The 23,271-nt window shown below is 41.6% G+C and overlaps 1 protein-coding gene across 16 annotated transcripts in view; it reads left to right on the forward strand.

Moving 5' to 3' along the window:
- LOC143375392 (CUGBP Elav-like family member 1-A) overlaps window positions 1-23,271 on the forward strand; it is a 628,399-nt gene that overhangs the window by 83,325 nt on the left and 521,803 nt on the right. For 14 of the 16 annotated variants that reach the window (XR_013086888.1, XM_076824544.1, XM_076824485.1 and 11 more), the window contains exons 2-3: window positions 11,390-12,094; window positions 14,306-14,857. Coding sequence is in view for 15 of the 16 variants with exons in the window: in XM_076824544.1 (XP_076680659.1) it covers window positions 14,658-14,857 (200 nt within the window). In the remaining variant the exon portion in view is untranslated. The remainder of the gene's footprint in view (window positions 1-11,389; window positions 12,095-14,305; window positions 14,858-23,271) is intronic. The other 2 variants (XM_076824440.1, XM_076824450.1) reach the window with 2 other exon arrangements.

The raw sequence follows: 23,271 nt of genomic DNA on the forward strand, positions 1-23,271 counted from the left end.
TATACCGGCTTCCGTTAATGTCATTTTCTGGAACGATGCGTCATTATTGTGGCTTTTACACACAGCTGGTGAAAAATCTCTCCGTACAAGGGTATAGCGCCGCGGTCAACCCTGTCGTAGCTAAATTTTTTGAAATTGTGACGGCTACGAGATCAGTCGACATTATTTTCAAACCTCATTACAGTAATCCGGGGTGCGAGTGGGAAACTGATCATAAAAACGGAGCGCGCGGCTCGATTACCTGTGCTGGGAAATTCCCAATAGCTCTTTGCGACGTTAATTTGGAAGAGACCATACTAAAATTTTCGGAGCTCGGGCATCACTGCTGTCCAGCGTTCGCTGGCAGCTCTCCGCTGGGCCGGTGCATGGTTGTAGTGGAATGCGTCCGTGAGGCGCTGTTGCCATTTTACAAGTTCGCGCGAGCGCGGGTTGCAGGATATACCGCTGACCCTGTATATATATAGTTATTAAATTAATGTTATTTGTTTACTATATTCTAGTTAGTAAATAATGCGTTTGTATTGATTAGATGATAGGTGAGATCTTTTGGTTTTTTAATAGGTTGAAAATTATGCAATTCAGCAATTGTCAACCCGTGTTTCTTTCAGTTAAGTAATTGCATTTTACTGAAGCTTGGTTTTCATTAATAAAATTAGGCATCATGAGGTATGGACATTTGTTTACCATTGGAGGTATCTCACGTATGCAATTAATAGCATCAATAAAAGGTAATCTAGATAATGGTGAACCGTCGATAATTAATATTTTTGCTGCTATAATCACAATTCGTTGGATTGTTACTTTCACTTTCTGTCTAAAGGAAGTAAGTGCATTCTGACTGAATTACTGCATTAATGCATTCTTAATTTCTGACTGAATAATATTAAGTCAGCATGTAGTTCTACTCCTCAAAGAACTATTCCGTCTGTCATATCTCTGCTTATCTCTGTTCTGACGCATTGTTTGCGTTCTACATTGTGTATTACGTAATAATATTATATAATATTATGTAACGTTTATACTACACATGCTTTAAACAACAAACAAACAATTTAAGTAGAATTAATAATGATTTTAACTCAATAAACATAGTGGGGGAAATGGCCCGCCCCCAAAAGCAACTCGGTGCAATCCAATTGACTGAAATATAGTTTTTTTTTAATGTTTGCGAATGTAGTAGTTTTTGAACATTTCGTCGTTCCACCGAGGAACGGCTGTCAATAAAAAATTCTAATTTTAATGAAACTTATATTTATGAATGTAGAGCACGGTGCAGTATGCAGGAAACAACTTTTGCCCTGAATAGAAATTCACTCTAAATGAGTAAAATCAGCTTCAGAAATTATCGCGTTTTTCGTTTATTCGATACAATAGGAGCACGAGAGAACGAAAAATTTCGAATACAAATATTTTCCAGTTTTGTTTGGTCTGTGCAACACTGCTGAAAGAAAAATCTTTGATGTGTGATTTATGTACAAAATATTTATTTTTGTCGTTTACGTATAAATTTTTCACCGACGAGGATAAAAGCATTTGTATAAACAATTTACAATCCTGGAGTGTCCATCGAAACGTGGAAGAATATTAGTTTAATTTCAATGGTGCCAGAAACAAATTTCTACTTTTATCCACATAATCATATATAAGAGTAAAATACTTTGAGCAGTTTTTCTTGATCTTGAAGTTCCATGTCAAAGTTGTTTAAATACGTAAATGTTCAGCGATCCAGACCTAGCATATATTGTGCCTACACAACCACTTTGTCCAGAATTTTCTCATAACAGCTTGAAATAATGATAAATCGTTGATTGACGGTCATTCTGTTTGTGGTGCAATAAATTAAATATTGTTATTATTCGGGATCTATAAACGCCTTACCGGCTACTGTTTTAGATTCTGCATATAGACGTGATCAAACTCTACTGTCTAGATAATAATAGATCTGCATACTTGACGTTCAACTTTTAATTTATTTTTAATACTTACCACATTTTTCATTTTTATATTCCCTTATTGTTATTACATGTATGAAGTAAGCCTCAAAGGCCCTTTTGATTTTGTAGGACACTATTATTTAGTGCTAGTGTATTCTCAAAGTCCGCAACTCAGATTCAAATGGGATTTAAAGTAATTTTCCGCGTCGTCATGACTGTTCAGCAGCATTGACTCATTTTTAAGTGATTGTCATGGAAGCATTACTTACGTCGTAATGAAATAAAAAGTCGACAGTCATTGCTCCTAAGAATAGGACGATCTTGCGGTGTGCATGTATAAGGTGAATGTCCCAATTTCTGCTCATGTCTCCATTTCTGCTCATTTCGTATTTTTCTTATTATTATATGCGTTACGTTTGTACTATAGTTGCAACAAAATAATTCTAAATTATTTAAAAGCTTGGGGCAATACATACATCGCTATTTTTCGTAAACTGGGAAAGTACATGCATGCTTCATTCTCCGAACTGTTCGATTTTCCGACCCACGTCGGTCCTAAGTAGTTCGGATAATTGACGCTCTACTCTCACTGATCGTAACCATCTGATAATAGGCAGTTGTCGCCACATATTCACTGACGTTTTCAACAGATCCTTAGCGATATATTTAAAACAGTGCAATTCATTATCGCAACACTGTACCCCATTTAAAAATTGGGGACCAATGGAATCCAGGCACATGGCACATATGCATCAATTTTCGTTTCTCTGTGCAATTCAACTTGCTTTCCTCCAAACTCATAAAACGGTGGCATGTGCCTGTTTTCCACTGAGCCCCTCAAATACCTATTTCACACACTAAAAAAATAGCCAATTATTCCAAATAAACTGAACACCACTATATTAGATTAATAATAATCCATCTTCTGTCATAGTTGATGCATAGTTAAAATTTAGATAGTGTCATCACTATAATAATCTCAGTTGATCAGTAATTAATTATTCTCGTGAGTAATGGCTTAAATGAATGGATTTTCGATCGAGACATCGATATCTTTCGTCTGTTTTGATGAATACATATGCCTACACAGATATTTGTATTTCGTACACTCGGTTTCGTGTGTACATGAGACGTGCTCCAGTGGTGTACACCCTGGCTCCACGTTGGAATGATCAGTGGTATCACGAGTACCGCGTAGTAATACATTAGCAAAGCCCTATTATGGAACGTGCGTTCGCATGATCGCCTGTGACGCGTTTGTTTGGATTTGTAATCACTTACCAGTTCGGTCGATAATGAAATTTATCCTTTGGAATTACACGGTCGCGACGTTTCGTAATATTCCGGCATGGCACGGTGATTCAGAGATGAATCTGTTGTAAATCCGAGTTCGTGATGCGAGGACGTTGTCAGGTCCTCCGTATTGCAAATTAATGGCACCGGACTGTTAATGAATTCCATGAGTATTGGATGTATTGATCTGGAAGCTTTGCACACGTCTCACAGTGGTCCATTCATTTCAACAACCTAGCAGGGCAAACCCTATCACTTTTGAAGTAGTGTACACAATTACTATTACATGAAGGTATCAATATCAGATGGCACATCTGAACTGTCTCGCGAAGTTTGTCCCACCGCAGTGTTTAAAAACGGGGGTTTCTGCCTAAAGGCTGGAACAGACACGTCCAGTAATTTAGTCGAGAAGCGAGTAACTTAATAATTCACCATTGTTTTACTAAACTGCTTCACTAAACTTTAGTGTCCACACACGGAAACTTACTAAATTACTCGCTACTTGCTTCAATTGCTGGACGTGCCTGAATCAGCCTTAAGGAACAGTACCTACTTCTGTGGGCAATTATTTAGTTTTCTTTACACGCATTTTTTTTAAAGTAGGACCTATTTCAGTATCATGAGATGTTCGTATACAGTGACAAAAGATAGCTGCGGTAACCGTTATTATTAGCCAGCAGTAAATTAAGTCGTGGCTTCCACGGACTCCGGTTCTTTATCAGGTACTTTCCAACGATACAATTGAATATGAAGCCGGTACAATTGGCTTGCAATGCCAGAAGCAATACCCCGCACAAAGTTTTACAAGTCCTTTACTCTCGAGGAATCCCGCTGAGAAAAGAGCGGGTTCCGTTCATTTGCGGCTTAAGCTCTGGAAGGCACGCATCATCATGGAATCTTCTGATCGATGACCGCAATCGCGGTTAGACGCCGACGCGAATAGAATTGCGTATGCCGCAGTAACGTGCCGAAAACAGTAATTCATCAACGGTGTCCCGAACGAATTGGCGGAAGCTCTGTCACTAATCGCTAATCAGCTAATTAGTTCACGCAATTTTGCTAATATCGGGCGGCGAATATCGACCGGATGAATGACGGGGCGCATCTGCAGCCACGTTAAAGAGGCATTTAACGAGCAACGATGCCAACGACCGTGCGGTGGTTCGATTATGGCTCTCGTGCACCGTAATTAGTATTCTATCGACAAACTTGCCACCTTTCGCGGCTACACTGATCAGAGTGATCGCGTTTTGCACCTCGACGATGATACTCGAATGTCGGCATTGTCGGCTAGTGTCATTGTTTGCTTAGGCTCATGTTTCTCCAATGCAGTGTGTACCGTCTGGTCCAAATGGTTGCATCCGACATTTTTCAATGCACCTTATGAGGATGATCAACATGCTGATGGAAATATCGTTCCTTTCGGTAGAAGAGTAGCTAGATTTATGAGAAATTGTACAGACGAAGTTTCATCAATTTCTCCTAACACCTTACATATGCTGAATTTTCAGACTCCTTCGCGACGTCTCAGAAGCCTGATATGTACTCTTTTTGCACATGCACAGCATCGCACTCTCTATGACCACAATAACTGTTTCAACCGTCTCTGTCTATTAGCGAACCGTTTCTGTGGCACACTCGACTTCTTTTATAATTCTTTATATTCATTTAAACGTACGGTTAACCTAGTGAGATGCAGAATGTAATAGGTACTCTGCTTTCTCCTCGCTCCGCTTTACTTAGTTTATTTCACTTTCTGTTGAGCGTGCCTATGCTCGGTCCTTCTCGATCGATTGTAACTGGATCGTGCCGCGTTTAATAGAACAGTTGATGGCAGTAAAAACGATAGTTTATTGTAATGAACTTTATTATAATAGTCTGCTTCGTTCGAATGGTCGGTCTCGTTCGAGTCGCAACGACAATCCACCCGCCGGCGTGTCGAGCCGAGCGCTGCGCGTCGTCCTTCGTTGGTCGCCAGCGCGCACCGTTGCCACGAAAGAGGCGAATTCCTTTCGGGTGCTTGCAGGAAGCGTACAGTGTTGTCGGGACGCAACACTTTCTGTCATTGCTTTTTCCGCATTTCTGACCTATTTTCCGTCATAGCATGTAATAAAGGGCGTTGCCCCGTGGATATCAAATAAAATAAATAATAATAATAATTTGTACATTACCAAAGAGATAAACAGTGTTCTACCTACGTAGTTGATAACGATGTGGATTAAGCTGTTCCTAGCAAAAATCGAGTATACGCATACTTTAAGGGAGTTGAATAGATATAATTGTAAGATTGTTGTAACGATAAATTAAACACCCAGATCTGCAATTTTTAGAAATACGTGTGCCAGAGTATTTTAGTGGGAAAGGATGATTGTAGTTTCTAGATACTGGATGAGGAGTAAGGTGAAGGTTTTACGAATTTAGGCCTTGCAATTAGTTTAAATAGTTGTTCAAGGCTAATGAAGGATTGATAGATCAGTATCTATTAGTAAATTCATAACATTCCTGTTAGATAATAGATAATTGGATTACTCAACGATGATGAACAGACAGAGATTAAGTTCGCTTCCCAAGATCAAAGAAAAGTCACCTCGCCCCCCGGCACACATCATAACCCATCTAAACCGCAGTCCAAACAATGATAACCCAATCCCTTTATATATCTACACAAACATAAAAGTGGATGAGAATACTACTATAAAAGGTGAAGTAATAAATGACAAAATCAGAACCATATACACCTTTCCCAAGGTAATCACTGAGAAAACGAGCAATATCTACATCAATTTAATCACAATAAAAAGTTCAGACACCTAACCCCCAACTATATAAAAAATATCCACAGCCAACCGAAAAATACTTAGAGAAATTTCAAACCCCTTTAGCAAAGACCCTTTAATAAACAATCTCCAGTATGAACTATACCAACATCGCAATATAGTATTACTCGAGGAAAATTCTGACAACATCCCACATACAGAAAGTATAAGAACAGAGTTTGTAGTCATGCCCAACCTGGAAACCCCTATCGTGGATGCAAAGAAATTCCTGAAGGAAAAAATCCTAGGCAAGTGGAACCAGGATTGGATATCTGACAAACCTACCAAGCTCCATGATATAAGGGACAACATCTACACCCCTAACCCGCCCTTATCCGAGACAAGGAAGGAACAAAGAATTATAACGAGATTGTGAATTGGCCACACTAAACGCACACACTAATTCCTAATAACTAAAATGGATCTGCCCAGCGCTTAGAGACCTAAGACAAAATGAAAAAATCCCATCCACTATCAAAGAATGTCTAAATAACAAAATGTATATTGGGAATATAGTATCCTTTCTAGAGCAAATGAAAATAACCAAGGAAATATGAACTAGGGGAGAGGAACCATAATAGATTAAGACAACAGTGTAATATATTGTAAATAAGCTGATGCGATTTTAAATAAACAATTAAAAAAAAAAGAGATTAGGTTGCGCGTAATTGAGCCAAAGCTGCGCGCGGTGTTGAATAGGAGAGGAATCTGAATACTTAGTATCAAAAGTGTAAAATTATATTTTACACTGATATGTAAGCGGGGTGTTTCGCATTTAGAACGCATTACGGGCGTGACGAGTCGCTCGAGAACTGTTCGCGTACGAGGACAAAATGTGACGATAGCGTCCTTGTCAATTTGCAATGCTAATAATGTTCTTGTGACTTTTCATTTTTGCTCGTTGACGTGCTATTATGTATTTCGTTGCGCTTGTGTTGGGAGCGTCAACGTAGAACAGATTTCGTTTTTCGAATTCCTGGCGCACTCGTGAATTCCGAAATTCGTCCACCTGTCATTTTTCGACTAAAAAGTAAGTTGCTATCTCATTAGGTATCGGGTTTTCACATTATGTTTGTGGAACATTTCTTCCTTCATTTTCACCTCCTTAATCACCTCATTTAATGAGCCCAGTGAATAACCGGACACCCTGCATCTTTTGTTATTACACTGGCGATTGATTTCAGTGTCGCATTATAGTGTATGCATTGTAGTTATAAATTACTCTTTCACTGAAATCTCTTAACGCGATGCTTAATGTATCATGAAAAGGCCAAAGATGAGTCTTAGGAAAATACGGAAGTGAAATCATTGCTGTATATTTGATCCAGCCAAGGCGGACGCTTGGGGTACACGCGGGTGCTGTGAGCATCGAGCAGTCGTGAACAGTTTGGTAATTGGAACAAGGGGCTAAATTAATTTCGTCACTTCCCGAAACACGTGACACGAATTGGATAATACGTGGCGACACTACAAGTCGTCGTGGAAAGACACAATTTTCGAGAACGATATCGAAGACGCTAAGTGCGCGATATAATTTTGAATTGCACCGCGCAAACAAGAGGCACCAGTCCCAGCTAGACGGATTCCGGCATCGAACAATACCTCTTTGGCGAATTGCAAACGGCTATTGCGTGCTGGCAAACTGCTGGTGCTTGGGTATGCAATAGCTGTACCTACCGTTGGCATTGTTGTTTCTGCGAAAGAAACTATACACAGTTTCTGCGTCCTTAGTCGAGTTAAGGTTTCTATTTAACAGTTACTCGTGTTTTGCGTGCTTTCACCAGAAGTATGATTACACCGATGCTCCGGAGCGAATCGTTTGGGGATGATATCGATCACGCGATGTTCTGAAATAAAATTCAGGGTTTGCTTGCACAACTGACGACGAGGAGAACCTTATTTCTTAGATATAGCCATTTCCAGCTCTAACGTCGTTATCAAGTTATGTAACTTATATTTTCTATATTAGTTCGGTACATAAGTAATTCCGCTTTTCATCACTGTGACTAACATCAAAAACGCCACTTTTCCATCTCGTCCATCAATTTTTACAAGCTCTTTAAGGCAAAACACATTCACCCTAAGTCTGAGAAATATAGTTCTACTTGTTGTTAGTTGCTCCTGCAGCTGAAAAAAATGCAATGTCGTACGTGTATTCTGTCGACCTCCAGTTTCAGACAAATTATAGGTATATTTATTTCAGTAACCAAGGGAAAGTAACAGTTACTTAATTACATTATTTTCAATGGCTGTCAATAAACATTAACGAAATAATACACTAATAATAAAATAAAAAATTCCGCTTTACTTACACATGGACATTTAGGGGCTTTAAATCATTACCTGAATTACTTATGCACTGAACCAATATCTGTATTTCTATAATGGGAAATAAATGCAATAAATGTCAACGTAAAATGATCAGTCGCCTTCTATTGAATGTACTTTGATTTGTATCACTTGGAAAGTCCGCTACTTCTGATGCCGCATTAGCCCCAGAACAGTAGGGGAGACCGGGTATGGTTGTCTAATTTTTTTATTTTGATTTTTTACGGATTATAGCTGCAAGGATGAGACTTAGATTAATATAAACTACGTAAAATCGTCCTATGGATTTTGTCAATCAGATTAGAAGCTAATTCACATTATTAGCAGGAACTATTCTGTAAAAATATACCCCGAGGCTAGGTTGGTTGTCACAAGTTTAGATAGCTAAGTTTATTAATAAAAAGTCGATTCAATTAAGGAAGTAATATCATTTTTTTATTGTCGGTATAAATACTATGGTCTTGAGCACAAAATTAAACTTAGAAACATTATTAACAAACAGTTTACAACTTTATCACTGAACCCCAATTTCTCTGGATTTGTTTTCTGAATACAGAGCCAAGCACACAAGGCAAAAGTCTTCTTGATTTTCTTTTTCACCTTTAATAATTTTTTATACTTTTTTCCCCTCCTTTTTATATTTTCTTTTTTCGGATAAAATAACTCGTTTTGCTTTGTTCTTCTTTCCAAATGTTCTGTGACAACTTGACTCAAACCGTTAAACAATCACGCCTCTCTACTCGTGTATTAAAATGTTTAAAACTAATAGATGTTATAACTAATAATTATAGTTAAAGTACAATACTGTCGTTTTGTTCGTTCTCCTTTATTGAATTAGTCGTACTTTTATTTTTTTGATATTTTTAGTGAACTAATAAACTGTGATACGAATCAGGTTTGTTTTCTAACAATTTGCACCCCATATATACCCAATACCGCGACAAAATAATTTTGTCCAGCCAGCATACTCGAACCACTGTGCGGCAGGGTGAATTTTCGAAATTTGGAGCTGCCCCTTTTTTCACAAAATTCTATAAAAATCCACTAATCTCGGGTCAATGATTACATTAAACACCATTATCATGTTGTAAAACTATATACATATTATAAAACGTAAATACACAGAATTTTATAAAAATTATAATGAAATATTCTTATCGAATCATGAAACTGTTCATCTCCTTCAGCATTACCGTCTGTACCAAGAACTCCGGAACGATTTCCGCCTTCGGTGAACTCACAGTTACTATTATTTACACGCAATGCTGCGTGCAATTAAATTTCAGCAAATTATGTACGAAGCTGCCAGCTTTTTGCAACAAAGTCTTCAATTTCCGCCAGGTCGTCTATTCAAAGCATCGTAGAGCATGTGGAGCATCCATTGTGGGCATCGGCGACTATTTTCTTGCGCAATAAATGTCAAACATTTTTTATACCGGTTTCATCCATCGCGCGCAGCAGATCTAGCAGCGTCTCGAGGACGTCGTTGTGCAAGTAGACGGCACAAAACGTTCCAAGTGTTATCTAATCTTGGAGCGTGAAGTCGCGTCTTTGCTTCGTCGCACGGCGTGTTGGTAGTGGAAAAATATTTACTTGCAAACACGCCTTACGTCCCATGTGCATCCGGCCTTTAGGCCGAATTCGTCGCGCCCAGGTAATACCAGAGGTCCCTGGCGATATCTCATTTCTCCGATAACACGTACCAACGCTCTCGAGGCATCTCAGGCTTTCGTCACGGATTTAATTATCGCGAATAGGAAAAACCAAGGAGGAAATGGATCAAGGACACGCGTTGTCTGTTCTGTTTCATTAAGCTGAAGAAGTAGCATGATAGAGTCATGGCTGTGTTTGTATACAATTACGTGGGGCCACGTGTTTTGCGAGCATTTTGGTGAATGGCATTCGATTCAAATCGGATGCTACTTCTTTTACCAAGAAAATGTACGATGCAGCTTCGCTCAATTGTCCGGAGCGCCTATCTTGTTTGTTTCAAGAGGTTAGGCTACCTTGGAGGCCCGAAAGTTATATGTAAATTTCAGAATTTTTTGGGGCGAAACTAGAAAGTAAATTAAAAACTCTTTTTTAAGGATTTTTTTCCACGCGCCTTATGGTATGTAACAAAAAATTGGAAGTACTTCTTTTAAACACAGTGGCGTTGCTGGTGCTCTTCCATTCTTGTAGCTTTTGAAAATACACTCTCCACGGCTAGCGGTAGAAGTTCTGCACACTTTGACGTAGAATAAAACCCCGAAAATTTTCATTATCTACATAACATTTGCCACCGAAGTACTAAACGGTTTGTCAAGAAAATGATTTTTCTGAAAATGGTGGAAGTTTGAAGTAAATATCTGTTTTAGCCGTGAAATTTGCTTAAAATTTCAAGCTTAAATTGTGTCTAAAATTGTCTATAGCAAACGAAGTTTCTAATGAATCGTAAAATCCGCGTGTACTTCTGTAGATAATCTATTATAGAAGATACTATTAAAATTTCAAGTGAATCGAATAAAAATTGTTCAAGTTGTATGTTGCTAGCCAATTTGAAAAAAGTGATTCTTAGACGCTTCGCGGGACAGCACATACCTCGGTGATTTTTTAAATAATTTTGTACGATATTTATTCAATAAATTCATTAATAGATGCCCTAAACATAAGAAGTATAAAAATACAGTTTTCATCCTCATAGTATCATAAAAAAAATCGTTTAATTTGGTGCCATTTTGAGCGTCTCAGATTGGCGCAACCCTTTAAAGTAAAGAATGTAACCAAGATCGCAATACCTCAATTATTTAGGCAACATGTTTGTTGGAACACAGCTCGTACAAACTAGAAGAAAACTCTTAATTTCTAAAGAGAAGGCTTTTCTATCCGATGCCTGCGCCTAAATGGCACGTCGAGTTTCCTTCAGCTAGTTTCAATATTATCGTAGAAGCGGCTTTGTTTGAAGCACGAACGACTGCATCTCCATTCTGTCTAATCGAATTGTGCTCGGGGAAAACTAAACGTAATCCTTCCTTGCAGATGACACACTGCGCGCCGTCGTCGTAGGATCGACGCAGCTATCCATCCAACGGAGGACCTGCCGCGCTAGCCAAACATGATCACGATCACGAGCGAGCAGAGGGAACGTTCTAGATAATCGTATGGGACGTTATACTATCACGAACGGCATACAGAGCGTACTGTCGCGGCGATCGTTCGAGGCGCGGACGGCGCGTGAACTGCGGGAAAATCGAGATTCCGAAGAAGGGAAATCCACCGCGAGACTCCCCGCGAAAGGAGTCGTAACAGCTGCTCAGGGGGGAAGAAAGGCTCGAAAGTCGTATCGTAAATGCTGGTAGAGGCGCTTAAGCGGGTTTACACGCCAGCAACCGTGCAGTGAGCCGCTCGAACGCGAAAGCGTGTCGGTAGGATCGCGAGGGATGCGGCCCATGGGCGAAGGGTGGGGTCTTTGGGCACCGATAAGGCTTATCCAAAGATACGATGGCCGGCGGCTCGGCTGTTGTCGTCAGTCGTAGTGCTCAGGTGGCGTCGACGGGATCGCCGTTCGCTCTAACTCAAGCTGATATCGCCAGCTCGCGTCTGTTCCACGTACCAGTGTCACCATTGTGCCCTGTTCGGTGAGTTCGAGTGCTCGAACGAGAGTCAGAAGGCTGCCACGTGAGCGCAAGAGGAGCTGGGAGGGAGCCGGGCCGAGTCGCGTCTGGGCGAGGAATCATACGACAGGTTCGGACGAGCCCCCGGAGGAGCGAAAAGGACGAGGAGGATAACGAACAATCGCTGTCGCGGAAACTGTTCCCCCTCTGGCAGCTCTAATCGTCTCGTTCTCAAAGCGTCTCGAGATTTTAATTTGACATTTTAACGCGCGAAGTGGTCAGCGGCGAAGGGAAGTCGAGGAGGAAGCGGAGAGCGGCTGGAAGGAGCAAAGAAGGCTGTTGAAAGTGGCGCAGAGCTCGCGCCAAGGGGGCAGAGAAGGACGAAAAGGCGGGAGGGCGGGAGAGACGAGCGCGGCGCGAAGGCGCAAAAGTGTTAGAGAGGGTAATCTGAGAGGGCAAGGCTCTTCCCAGCCCGCGGGCGTAGCTGTTTCCCCTCCGTTCTCACCGTCCTGCTTTCTTTCGGCCTTCTTGCTCCTCCTGGAGGCTTCGCAGCTTCCAGCTCGCGTGCTAAATTATTCGTGACCCCTTTGACACTTGACAGTGGTGGCAGTTCCGGTAATTGTACCTCTATCTTCGCTCTCCAGCCTTCAGTTTGACTTTCCGCGTTCTAGCCTGCCCCTTTATTTGTCCGCGTTTCTTCGGCTGCTGAACGAAATTCATGGAACCAGACCCCCCTGGAAACGACTTCCCCTTAGCTCCCCTTAGTTGCTGATACTGGCCCTACTTCCGCCCCTTTGTTACGTAGATGCCTCGATATCTATTTTCTGCGCTAGACTCCTCGTGTGTTCCAAGTATTTTCAAGTAAATCCAAGGTGCATGGAAGTTTTCGGTGGCATCTGGTCTCTTGAAATTAGTTGCGCGGAAAATGGCTGACAGGGAAACATTTCCAGTAGGGAGTAAATATTGGTACTGTTTCGAAACTTTATTCTCTTTTGTAGGTGGAACAACTTGCTTTAAGAACTGAAGCGAACAACATTTTTGCATAAATCCCTATCGACCATAGTTAGACAAAGTGCGAACAAAAATATAACAATATACAAATTATTCTCGAGGCACGCTGCCAACGATTCTTTATTCATTGATTTTATACTTTTTCTTGTCTGAGTTTCGAGAGTTTCGAATCAAGAAAAATAGTGCAAAGTTTCGAATTCCCGAAACTTTCCTGGACTTCGAGGGGTTTCGAGGCTTCGAGAAACCCATCCCTCCTAGCTTTGGCTTTCGCTATACTTCTTCTCCTCTCGGAATTAACATTTGTCCGAATTGCAACCTAACCGGGATCGATCTAGCAATCTGCGGATCTAGAAGTCAACGCTCTACGCGGACAAATATTAATTGCGAGTGTCGACATTCGTAACCAATTATTTAAACACAAATATCTCGAATGCAAATGACCAATTGCACCCAAAAGACAGGCGCTTCTTGAACAGCTCGTCGAGTCCTACAATTTCATATACAAATCATTGCAACAGCACGTTTTCTCTCCTGGCCAGCTCACTACAAGAATCTTCTAGTTTAGTGCTGTCGTCAATAAAAGGTCACTGTGATTCTTCAAAATTCCCCGAGAGAATATTGAAATTCTCCAGGAATGAGGTATCATAGATGTCCTCATTCTATTCTCTGTAGACACCCAAGAGTTTAACTCTGTCAGTTCCAGAAAGAAACGGAGGACTTTATGAATGAAAGTGCCGGTAGTTAAAGCAATAAGAAGATAGTAAGTCAAGCAGGGAAACAAACGTCCAAGTGCACGCAGGTGGAGTCGAGGGGAAGGTTGAGCGAATAGTAACGTTAAAGGGAGATCAAGCTGGTTCGTGTATACGAGCCGAGTTTCTAATTAAACTTAAACTTTTAATTGACTCGTTACGAAGCCGTTTCACGCTGGATGTGCTCTACGTACGTGCTCAGCTATCTACGTTTCTCCTATTTCATTTCGTTTCGAAGTATTCCGTCTTCGTAAGAGCTCCTTCCCCCTGGCTTTGTATACGTACACTGCCCTACTAGGTAGAACGTCTGTTGTCCATGGATCTACTTTCTGACCACTTCGTCGCGGGTTAATTGGTGCTCTGTGATTTTTCACAAGTTTCTTCCTCCTTCTTTCCTCCTTGGTGCCAACAGAGAACAAAGCAATCACTGCATGCTCTAAACATTCATCTTTTAAACTCTAAAGATATTAAATAGTCGATTTGCAACAGAATTTTGTAATCCTCTAGCAACTTAAGTACAGATCGAGCTTCTCAACTCAGGTCCTCGCATAACATTATTACTTTTATTCTGTTTTCTGTAGCGATCCAAGCAACCGCATCCTCTGTAACTGGCTCTCGGCAGCTTTGAGAACGTTCCCTCTAGAATCGATTCTCACGGCGAACATTGGATAGAAACAAATAGGTGTCAGTGCGTGTAATCGTGTCCCCCGCGTGTACAGTGCTTTCTGTGTCGAATATTCGGGAAGTTCGAGCCGTGGTTCAGTGATTCGTGAATTCTCCCGACGAAAAGTGCGCGTTTGTTTGCCCTGGAATACGGTCGAGTTTGAGGGTTGACACCTTCAAACCGGAAATAAAGACTCAATCCTGTCTTCCCCAAGGGTAAACAGAGTTGAGGGAAGGAGGCACCGAGAAACGGTCGCCAGGAGGATTCCTATGAAAATGCTTCAATCGCTGAATGCTCTGGCGGGCAAGATCTCGCCGGGTTCCCCGACTGACAGCAACGCGAACAAGGTGCACATGCACAACAACAACAATAACGTGGTGCACCATCACCATCCGTACTCGAAGCAGCCGGCTCAGCAACCATCGCCGCCATCGACGCAGTCGAGCAACGGTGATCAGAAGGAAAACACGTAAGTCTGCTTTCTACGCCTCTGACGTGCATGCTGTTCTAGAAGGATGTCCCATGTTCTCCTCTGTTCTTTCATCTAACAGTGTTTTCGCGCGATAGTTATTCGCTTCGACTCGTTTTGCACCTACGTATGCCGAAATCCGTAGTTGTTTATTAGGGGCAAAGAAAGACAGCCGATGGATAATCAATTAGATCCGTTGCGCGCAATGTCCGCTCTAGTGTGACACCTCTCATAAGATTCTGTACAGGGGCCTCCAGACGCTGATACACGTTGCAGTGAAACATTGATACATGCATCTTGCATCTTGCTCATCCTCCTGGCTGGCGAGCAACATGCCAGCTTCATGAGACCTGTGTCGTGAAGCGTGTATCAATGTTTCACTGCAACATGTACCAGCGTCTGAAGAGGGATTCTCGCGTAACTGCCCCCAAAATTTAGAATTTAAAAAGGAAAACTGTTGTTCAAAATATTGCATTACAATCTTTTGGGACCTAAGGAGGTATCTTTAAACTTGCAGAAAATATTTTTTTTATGTGGATTCTTCTTATTATTTATTAATAAGAAGGTTTCTTAACAGCAAAATGAAGACAATTTTCTTAAAGTTGAATAATTTACGCTGCGACTGGACCTAAAATTTTAATTATAGTTTTTATTTATAATACCTTTTTCGTCGATATAAAGAATAATGTGAAAAATTTATCTAAGGAAAAACTTTTTCTTTCAAACGCTGTAACTCTTTCGGTTTTTCAATTTTTTTTTTCTTTAGAGTGGTCTAATACCGGCGTAAACTATCTAACTTTAAGAAACTACTGTTTTTTTGCAATCAGATGACTGTGACAGGTGCTAAACATCCCGCCAACAGGAGCAATAATTATTAAATAATAAGAGGATCGGCATAAAAAAAAATATTTTCTGCAAGCTTAAAGATACCTCCTTATATTCCAAAAGAGTTTAATCCGATATGACGAAATGTTTTTTTTTAAATTCTTAAATACTAGTTACTTTTGGAGCTGTTAGACGAGAATCCTCCCTTAAGTTGCGTGGAGGCGGGCAAACCGCGAGCGGTCGGTCCGCACGAACAAAAGGCAAATGTGGCGCTGGCCTAAGGGCACCTATAGCGAATCAAGGAGAAATCACAATCTTATATAAGACGTCTTTGACTTCGTACTTACCATAGATTGATTTCCAAAAACCTCAGAATAATGTCTAAATTAGAAAATTAGATAATTCTCTTTCATGCAGAACACATGCGACTAACATATCCAGCAGAACTTGTATTTGCGTTGTGGAACGGTTCGCCCACTGCGATACTGAGGTAGTACTTTCAAAGAAAGCACTTGGATGAACCTCATTTTACATTCCAGATACATTTACGCGTTTCTTATTTTTGTTTTCACATTGCTAAAGCCATGGCAGTTTTGCAAAGTGTTTTGTTTGAAGTAAGTTATTGAGTTAGCGTGTTTCGGGTAATAGTCAGTTTTCAGGTATCAAGTTGAAGTTCAAAGAATCTGTAAAGAGCTTGGATAATTCGATCAGAAAAAAAGTGATATGGCAATTTGCATTATCCGTTGATTTCAAGACAGCTATATTTCTATCATACAGAAGACAGAAATCTGTAACTTAAAAGTGGGAGTCCTTTAGAATGGACATATACTTATGAGAATGCGTTCTACAAACTCTTTGGTCATAAACGTCCAATAAGTCAATAATCCAATCCATCATTTCTGCAGCAATAAAGTTTATTCGACATTTCCCCTTAACTGTGGCATAAAAAATTGTATTTCTCGGGAAACAAACGTCATTTACACACCTATCCTCCATTCTCTTAATGGTGAGAAACACCAGGACTGTTTTTCTCGTCGTAAACTTGGCTCCTGCGCAACGCATAGCGGAGGAAACACGAAGCACGAATTGAGAAGGGTGTTCCAGTACTTGGGAAGTGCATAACAAGGTGTGGAACACGATACCATAGCCCTTCTATGTCATTTCATTGGATAGCGTAAATATGGCGATAGCTAGAGTAGATGAGGAAAGGAAAGCTTAACGTAACTTGACGACATTCCTCGGTGCGAGAAAGGGAAGGCCATCCCTCCAGGTCTGCCACATTGCTGCTCAGCTGGATCTTCCTTGTTCTCTCTTTAAACCATATTCTCGTCTCTGCTCGAGAACCTCCTTCAGCTACCCCTATAGAGAGGATCTCTCTAAAGTATACCCCTGTTTAACGTATAACGCGATATTCGCAGGGTGGAATTTCTCGTGCGAGGACTAAAGAACGACGTCCCCAAGCCTAAGGCCCCGTTCCCGCGTGGCAGCATGCAAACAGCACCACAAGCCTCCATTTTAATAAGTTTCACTTTCCGGGGGGTGGGTCCCATTCGTTCTCAACACATTGGTGTCATATTTGAACATACAACTTGAAACATCTTTTCGCTAAAATCAGTGATATGGTAATACTTGGCACACGGCAGATTCTAGCAAGCCTCCTTACATAGATCTCGATCAGCGTCGGTTTCTGGATTCTACACGAGCGCAATATTTCTCCGCTCCACTATGTAACGTTAATAAACGCGCAGAATTTCGCGTGTAGCGCTCGAACACGCGCGTTCGCGTTCGATTAACGGGCCCGATGCCGCATTAAGTCGTCGCGTAAATTCTGCTTAATGCCTAATACCACGGGACTCGTGCCATCCGCTCATAGAATAACAAGATACCGCCGCAACGAGTAGTTAATTACGGCAACTGTTCGCGCAGCCCGCAAGTTGCTTGCCGGGCGAGGCGGCGTAAGTTCGCGAAGAGGCGTTTAACGCGCTAAGGGCGGCCGATCGGTGGAAGGGTTAAGTGATATGCACGCCCCGAGGGAGGAGTTCCCTTAACGAAAGGGTCACTGCAGACCCAAAAGGTCGCGCGAGGGTTTTCTTATCTAGATACGAGTGCTTTGCCTCGTCGGGGAACTACATCGAAATTAATTTCTCTACTTGTTGACAAGGTGGATTTCTATCTCCTCCTAGGGAGGAGGAAGACCCGCAGTTCCCTCTCGTCATGAGTTACGCAAATATTTGCCGCCGCGAACCTACACGAATAGCGTCTTACGCGGTGGGTTTATCAGGCCGCCGTCGTGATAGATCTACTTAGATTCGTAGTGATAACGGCTTTTGCTGATCGATTTATCACGTCTTTACCTTATGCAGGATACAACAATGTAAAGTTTATCGCTCTCTGGAACAATTCTTTTTACAATTAGGCGTGATATTCCAGGTTAATTCATTTTATTTCCGCGTATTGTGTTCGATAAGGCGGTCAAAGGTTTAGAGGAAAGTATGCATTACGGACGAAGCGAGTTTTTGTAGCAGATTGTTAAAGTTTGGATCAATTATGTCGCGCGGAATTGCCATTAAAGCCGCGTATTCACCTGCGCATTCGCCCCGAATGTGCATTCGGCGCGCGTTCGGGGTTGAGTGAAATTTGCGGCGTCCATTTCATGGTATTGTTCGGACCCGAATGCGCGCTTTGATGGACCGCCAACAAGCGGATCGGCCCGAATGCGCGCCGCGCCCCGAACACGCGCCGAACACCGGACGAGCAAAAAATCGGTGCGCGCCGAATGCACATTCGGGGCGAATGCGCAGGTGAATACGCGGCTTTATGGCTCGCCGACTGAAGCTCGCCAAGCCGACTTGCCGAACCTGGGCGAGCCGAGCAACCTCTCCGATTCACGCGCCATCTGATTCCACCTTCGTGCAACGCGGATTATATCAGCCTTCCTTATCGCTGACTGTACAGAACCGATAATAAAGAGTTTTGTTAACTAATTAATAAATGCTAATAACAGTAATAATAATAGTTGCTCAGCCTATCACTCAGCCTGCTCAGCCTATACTCATGCAGGTCTGGACCCGGCTTCACGCTTGACGCACATACCCCGTCCTATCCCATATCCTGCAGGCAGTGAAACTGTAAAAAGATCGGTGAATTTATAAGAAATCATAAACCTAAGTTTTGCTATCGTGTTTGAGTAAACCTTCAGCTTTTACATCAATGACGTTTCCAAGTTCTGGAAGCAACCACTTGGAGAAGTCATATCCTCTAGATTAGCAAATACAAACTACTAAGAAAACTTTCTATGCCCATTTCAGGCATAGACACTCATTGTTAGTGAAATGTGACCAGTGGCATTCTACTATATACAATAAGCAATGGCAACTTTCAGAGCTACACAGTCCCTGGCAATTTTCGCCATTAAGTCTCATCGGTAGCTTTTTCTCTTCATCTAGGACACCTCGAGTGGAACACTGACGGCTTTGTCAATTTCTTCGTCCATATATAAAACTGAGATGTGATATGCCTATCTAAATACTAAAGATAGGAAGATGCAATCACTCTGTCGTTAAAGTCAATGTTGATGTTCCATCAGTGGTTGCTGAGCGAATGTGCCCCGCACGTCAATTATATCAGTCACTGGGTGTCGCGTTTAGACCGAGCCTCAAGTTTGTGACTACCTCATGCAAGCAACTGAACAAGCAACAATTGCATTAATTGAACTGATCGAACTGAACCTGAATGCATACCTCGCCTGCACTCTATATGTATAAATAGAAGCCACCATTGGTTATTATTGTGGTTGAAGGAATATGTGAACTATTTGTTGCGGTGGAAGTAAAGCTCTCCTCAATAGTTTGGGAATAAAGGCTAATCGTCGTATTCCAAGCTTTTGCTCAAGGAGGATTGCGCAGTCATTGTTGTCCCTGACAAAGGCAGGTGCAGAAGGCTGTTAAAATCCATGTGAAGTATCAAACGTACAATGCCATGGGGAATCTCTGAAAGATTTAAGGAAATTCGCAGAAATCGAGGCACCTAGCAGAATACATATTCCTGTAAGGGCGCGTGCAGACTGGAACGCGAATACGGCGAGCTCACGACTTCAGTATCCTCGTACTGGATGTCGCAGAAACAAGTGACGAAACTTTGGACGCTCATTTTACTCGCACTGAGGATGAAAACAGATTATATGTCTAGAATCGCTTCCATTCTGACAATGAGTTCATAAATACTTTCTGCTTGCTGCAGAGTTTCGCAAGAGTGTCAAATAAGATTGGAGATACAAGTAGGGGAGAGTAGAGTAAAACGGAACGGGTGGGTAAAACGGAACGTCAATGTTTTTCTTAGATAAGAGCTGCGAATGAGTTGGTATCATGTGGCATGGGACCAAACGGTCTTTCCCGGCATTTCGTGACAGGCCATAGGCCCCTGCGCAAAGATTTCGGGCATTAAACTTTGTGTTGTAGATTCGAACACCTTTCGTCACTTGAATTTAGAAAATTTATAACGGTAAGACGATGATTCGATTCTGTAGTCCTTAGGCTACATTTCACGTTTTACTCAGTTCTTTACCTCACGCTGAAGTGTAAGTATTAAATGTTTACTAAACTACCTCATGTGGGGCTAAACGGAGCACTTTTGCGTGGGATAAAACGGAACACGTATTATGTACGGGGGAGAATGGAAATGTGTCTTATTTTTAGTACAACTTATAGTATAACTTATTCCGTAGTATAACTTATTCCGTTGTGTTCGCGAGGGTCCATAGAATAATTTGACGGACCAAGCAACCGAATAATTATTACTGTTTGAACACAAAAGATGCTCGAATTTGAAAATTTGCATTTCTTTTCAAAATCGAATTTCTCGAAAACTGAGGACGATAGAGCAATTCTGCTTGCGGATTCGCATTCAGGGCGAAAAACTCTACCAAAATCACTCAACCGGAATTATGTACAAAAATTCGTGTTGGATAGTGTTATCAGTCTATAGTTGGTCCTTAGGAATCAAGATGCAAAATAATGCCGCAAGCAAAAATTGGTTAAACCCACATCAGAATGGAAGGAGTTTCAGACATCAAACCATATGATCCTCCCGCATTCTCAGGGTGAGTAAAATGAGCTGCCGAAGTTTTTCGTTCAAGCCAAAACTGTGCTTCAGCTCTCCGCGAAACCAGCGACTAGGAAAAGCTGGAGCACCTACTTCGTGCAGATTATGCCACAGAAATCTATTCGCAAATCGGTGACAGATCGCTATGGTTTACTCGTAGCGCCCGAGTGGTTGTCAACAAGGGTTCCAAGTAAATCCCTTCAAAAGTGCTGGAATATGTGTCTGGAAAGGAGAATGAACCAGGGGGAAGGGAACGGTGAAAGGGGAAAACAGAGAAGGGACTCTTGAAAGTCAACGGTAATGTAGAAATGAAAGGACCTTACGGGAGGAGCAGGTATCGTCGGCGAAATCTGACAAATCTGACAAATCCAAATACGAAAAGTCTGGCGGGCCACGCGCCTATATACAAAACCTCGGACCATCTCTCGCTTCCTCCGTTGGTTTCCTACGCTGTAGCGTCGGAATTGCTGTTGGGGTCGGCGAGCCACGTCTTCCAGAGAGGCGTAAGCATCCTTGCTAGTGGCACGTACCACGTAGCCGTGATATTGTCACATGCCTCCGGTGCAAAGCTCCAAATTGTATCGTCGTCGCGTGCTGCATGTGCCACCGACGAACCCTCTCTTCTCGTTCGCCATCTCCACCGACGTATCTTCCTGCTTCGCCCCGTCACTTATACCGAGAACGACAATAATATCCACCACGCTCGAGTGATCCTTTTTCTTTTCGTGCTGACGCCGTGTCTCGGTGTATCTATGAGCGCGTAACGCTTCCACGTTCTTTCTCCACCCAACCCCCTCGCCGAACATTGTGAGCGAGACAGCACGTCCAACACTTGAGAAATGAGAACGCGGCTTGGCTGCTGGCCCGACAGGCTGGTGTCGGTTCATAATCGAAGATTTTGCGACGAAACTTGGGTGCCGGGGGAGCCGCTCATTGGTATCTAGATACTGCGGATATGGGATAACTCATTTACGATTGTGTTTTGATTCATGTCGAGAACTATATAGTGGCGGCTGAACAGCAATCATTTTTTAAGAATTTATAAACTGTTAAAGTAGCGATTCCGCAGTTTGACGTACTATTAATGCATATCGTTGGCTCGTTATTAAAATTTCTTAATATAATAAATGAAATTTAAAATTCAATCTATTACAATAAATCAGTTTATAATCAATTAGCTTTCAAAAGCTATTGCAAAATACATAAGTTTCTTCCCTTATGGATTTTTATTAATCTGTTGTAAAAAGAATTTAAAATTTATTTACTTTCATTAGCCCTTGTGGATTTTATAATAGAATGGAGGACTTAGTTTTAGCAACAAGCCATCGATATAGCATATGTGGGTATAGGGTGCCCTAGCTAAGGTGTTACAAACTACCTTGTCCGAGTTATGCACTTCTATATCACTGTCAGTGTATTGTTACTGGTCCCTCAAGAGGGGCGGGGGCCCACCATTTCCAAAATGGGGTGATTCATAAATATTTGTATTGTGGAGTAGCTCTTTTCAATTCTAACATTTTTTATTTTACATAATTAAAAAGACATGACATAAAATAGTTTAGAAAGGAAGCTTAGGGGTGGAGATGAAAGATATTAAATACAGTTCTTCGTGGCATAAAAATTACTTTATTAATTGCTTAAAATGCTGCCTATTTACATCCAAACACTTATCGACTCTTTGTATAATATCACAGCAAAGTGCCGTTAGTGTTTCTGCATCCACAAAATGACATGCGTCACGAATTCTTCTTTTCATATCATTCCTCGCCAATGAAACTTTAGTTATTACATAATTTTTATTGTAACTTTAAAGAGAGGCACAGTTATAAAACAAAAAGGATGATTACGATAAATATTAGAGTTGATGAGAGCTCCCGAAAATATATGTAAACATTTATGTACCATTCCATTGAAGAAAGTGGTGCCCCCCGTTCTAACATTACTATCAAATTTACAAGTGTATTCTGCAGCTCAGGATTAAATAGAAACTCTAACTTATCGGGGTCAACAGCAGTTCGATTGGTGGACCCGTTGCTCGGCAGCAGAAATATCTCACGTTATATATAGTATCATTTCAAATATTCAATCCGTCGATCGTTTCTCGCGGTGCAGTTATCAGAACTGTTCTGTGGTCAATCGTGATCATAGTCAGACTAGCCTGGCTGTACACGATAGTAACTTATCGAATAATGAGTTCAGGGAGAAGGGATCTATCAATGACCTGGACATTTCTATTACTGGACCAGAACTGCAAGGTAGCAATCATGCCGGCCAATTCTTTTCATCTGCACGTGAAATGGCTGCGTTACAAACGCTTCGATTCTTACAGAAGCTCGTGCGGTGTAGGTACTAGCATTACCAACTGTGCAATATTAATCGTCATCTATAAATAAGCAACGTGCTGGCGCGTGTATCGATCTGTCTGTGACATTTGAAGGGAACGAAAACGCTCGATAAAAATTGCCCCCCCCGCCATATCCGACCGATTG

This window comes from Andrena cerasifolii, chromosome 1 (assembly GCF_050908995.1).
Source record: "Andrena cerasifolii isolate SP2316 chromosome 1, iyAndCera1_principal, whole genome shotgun sequence".
Taxonomy (NCBI): Eukaryota; Metazoa; Arthropoda; class Insecta; order Hymenoptera; family Andrenidae; genus Andrena; species Andrena cerasifolii.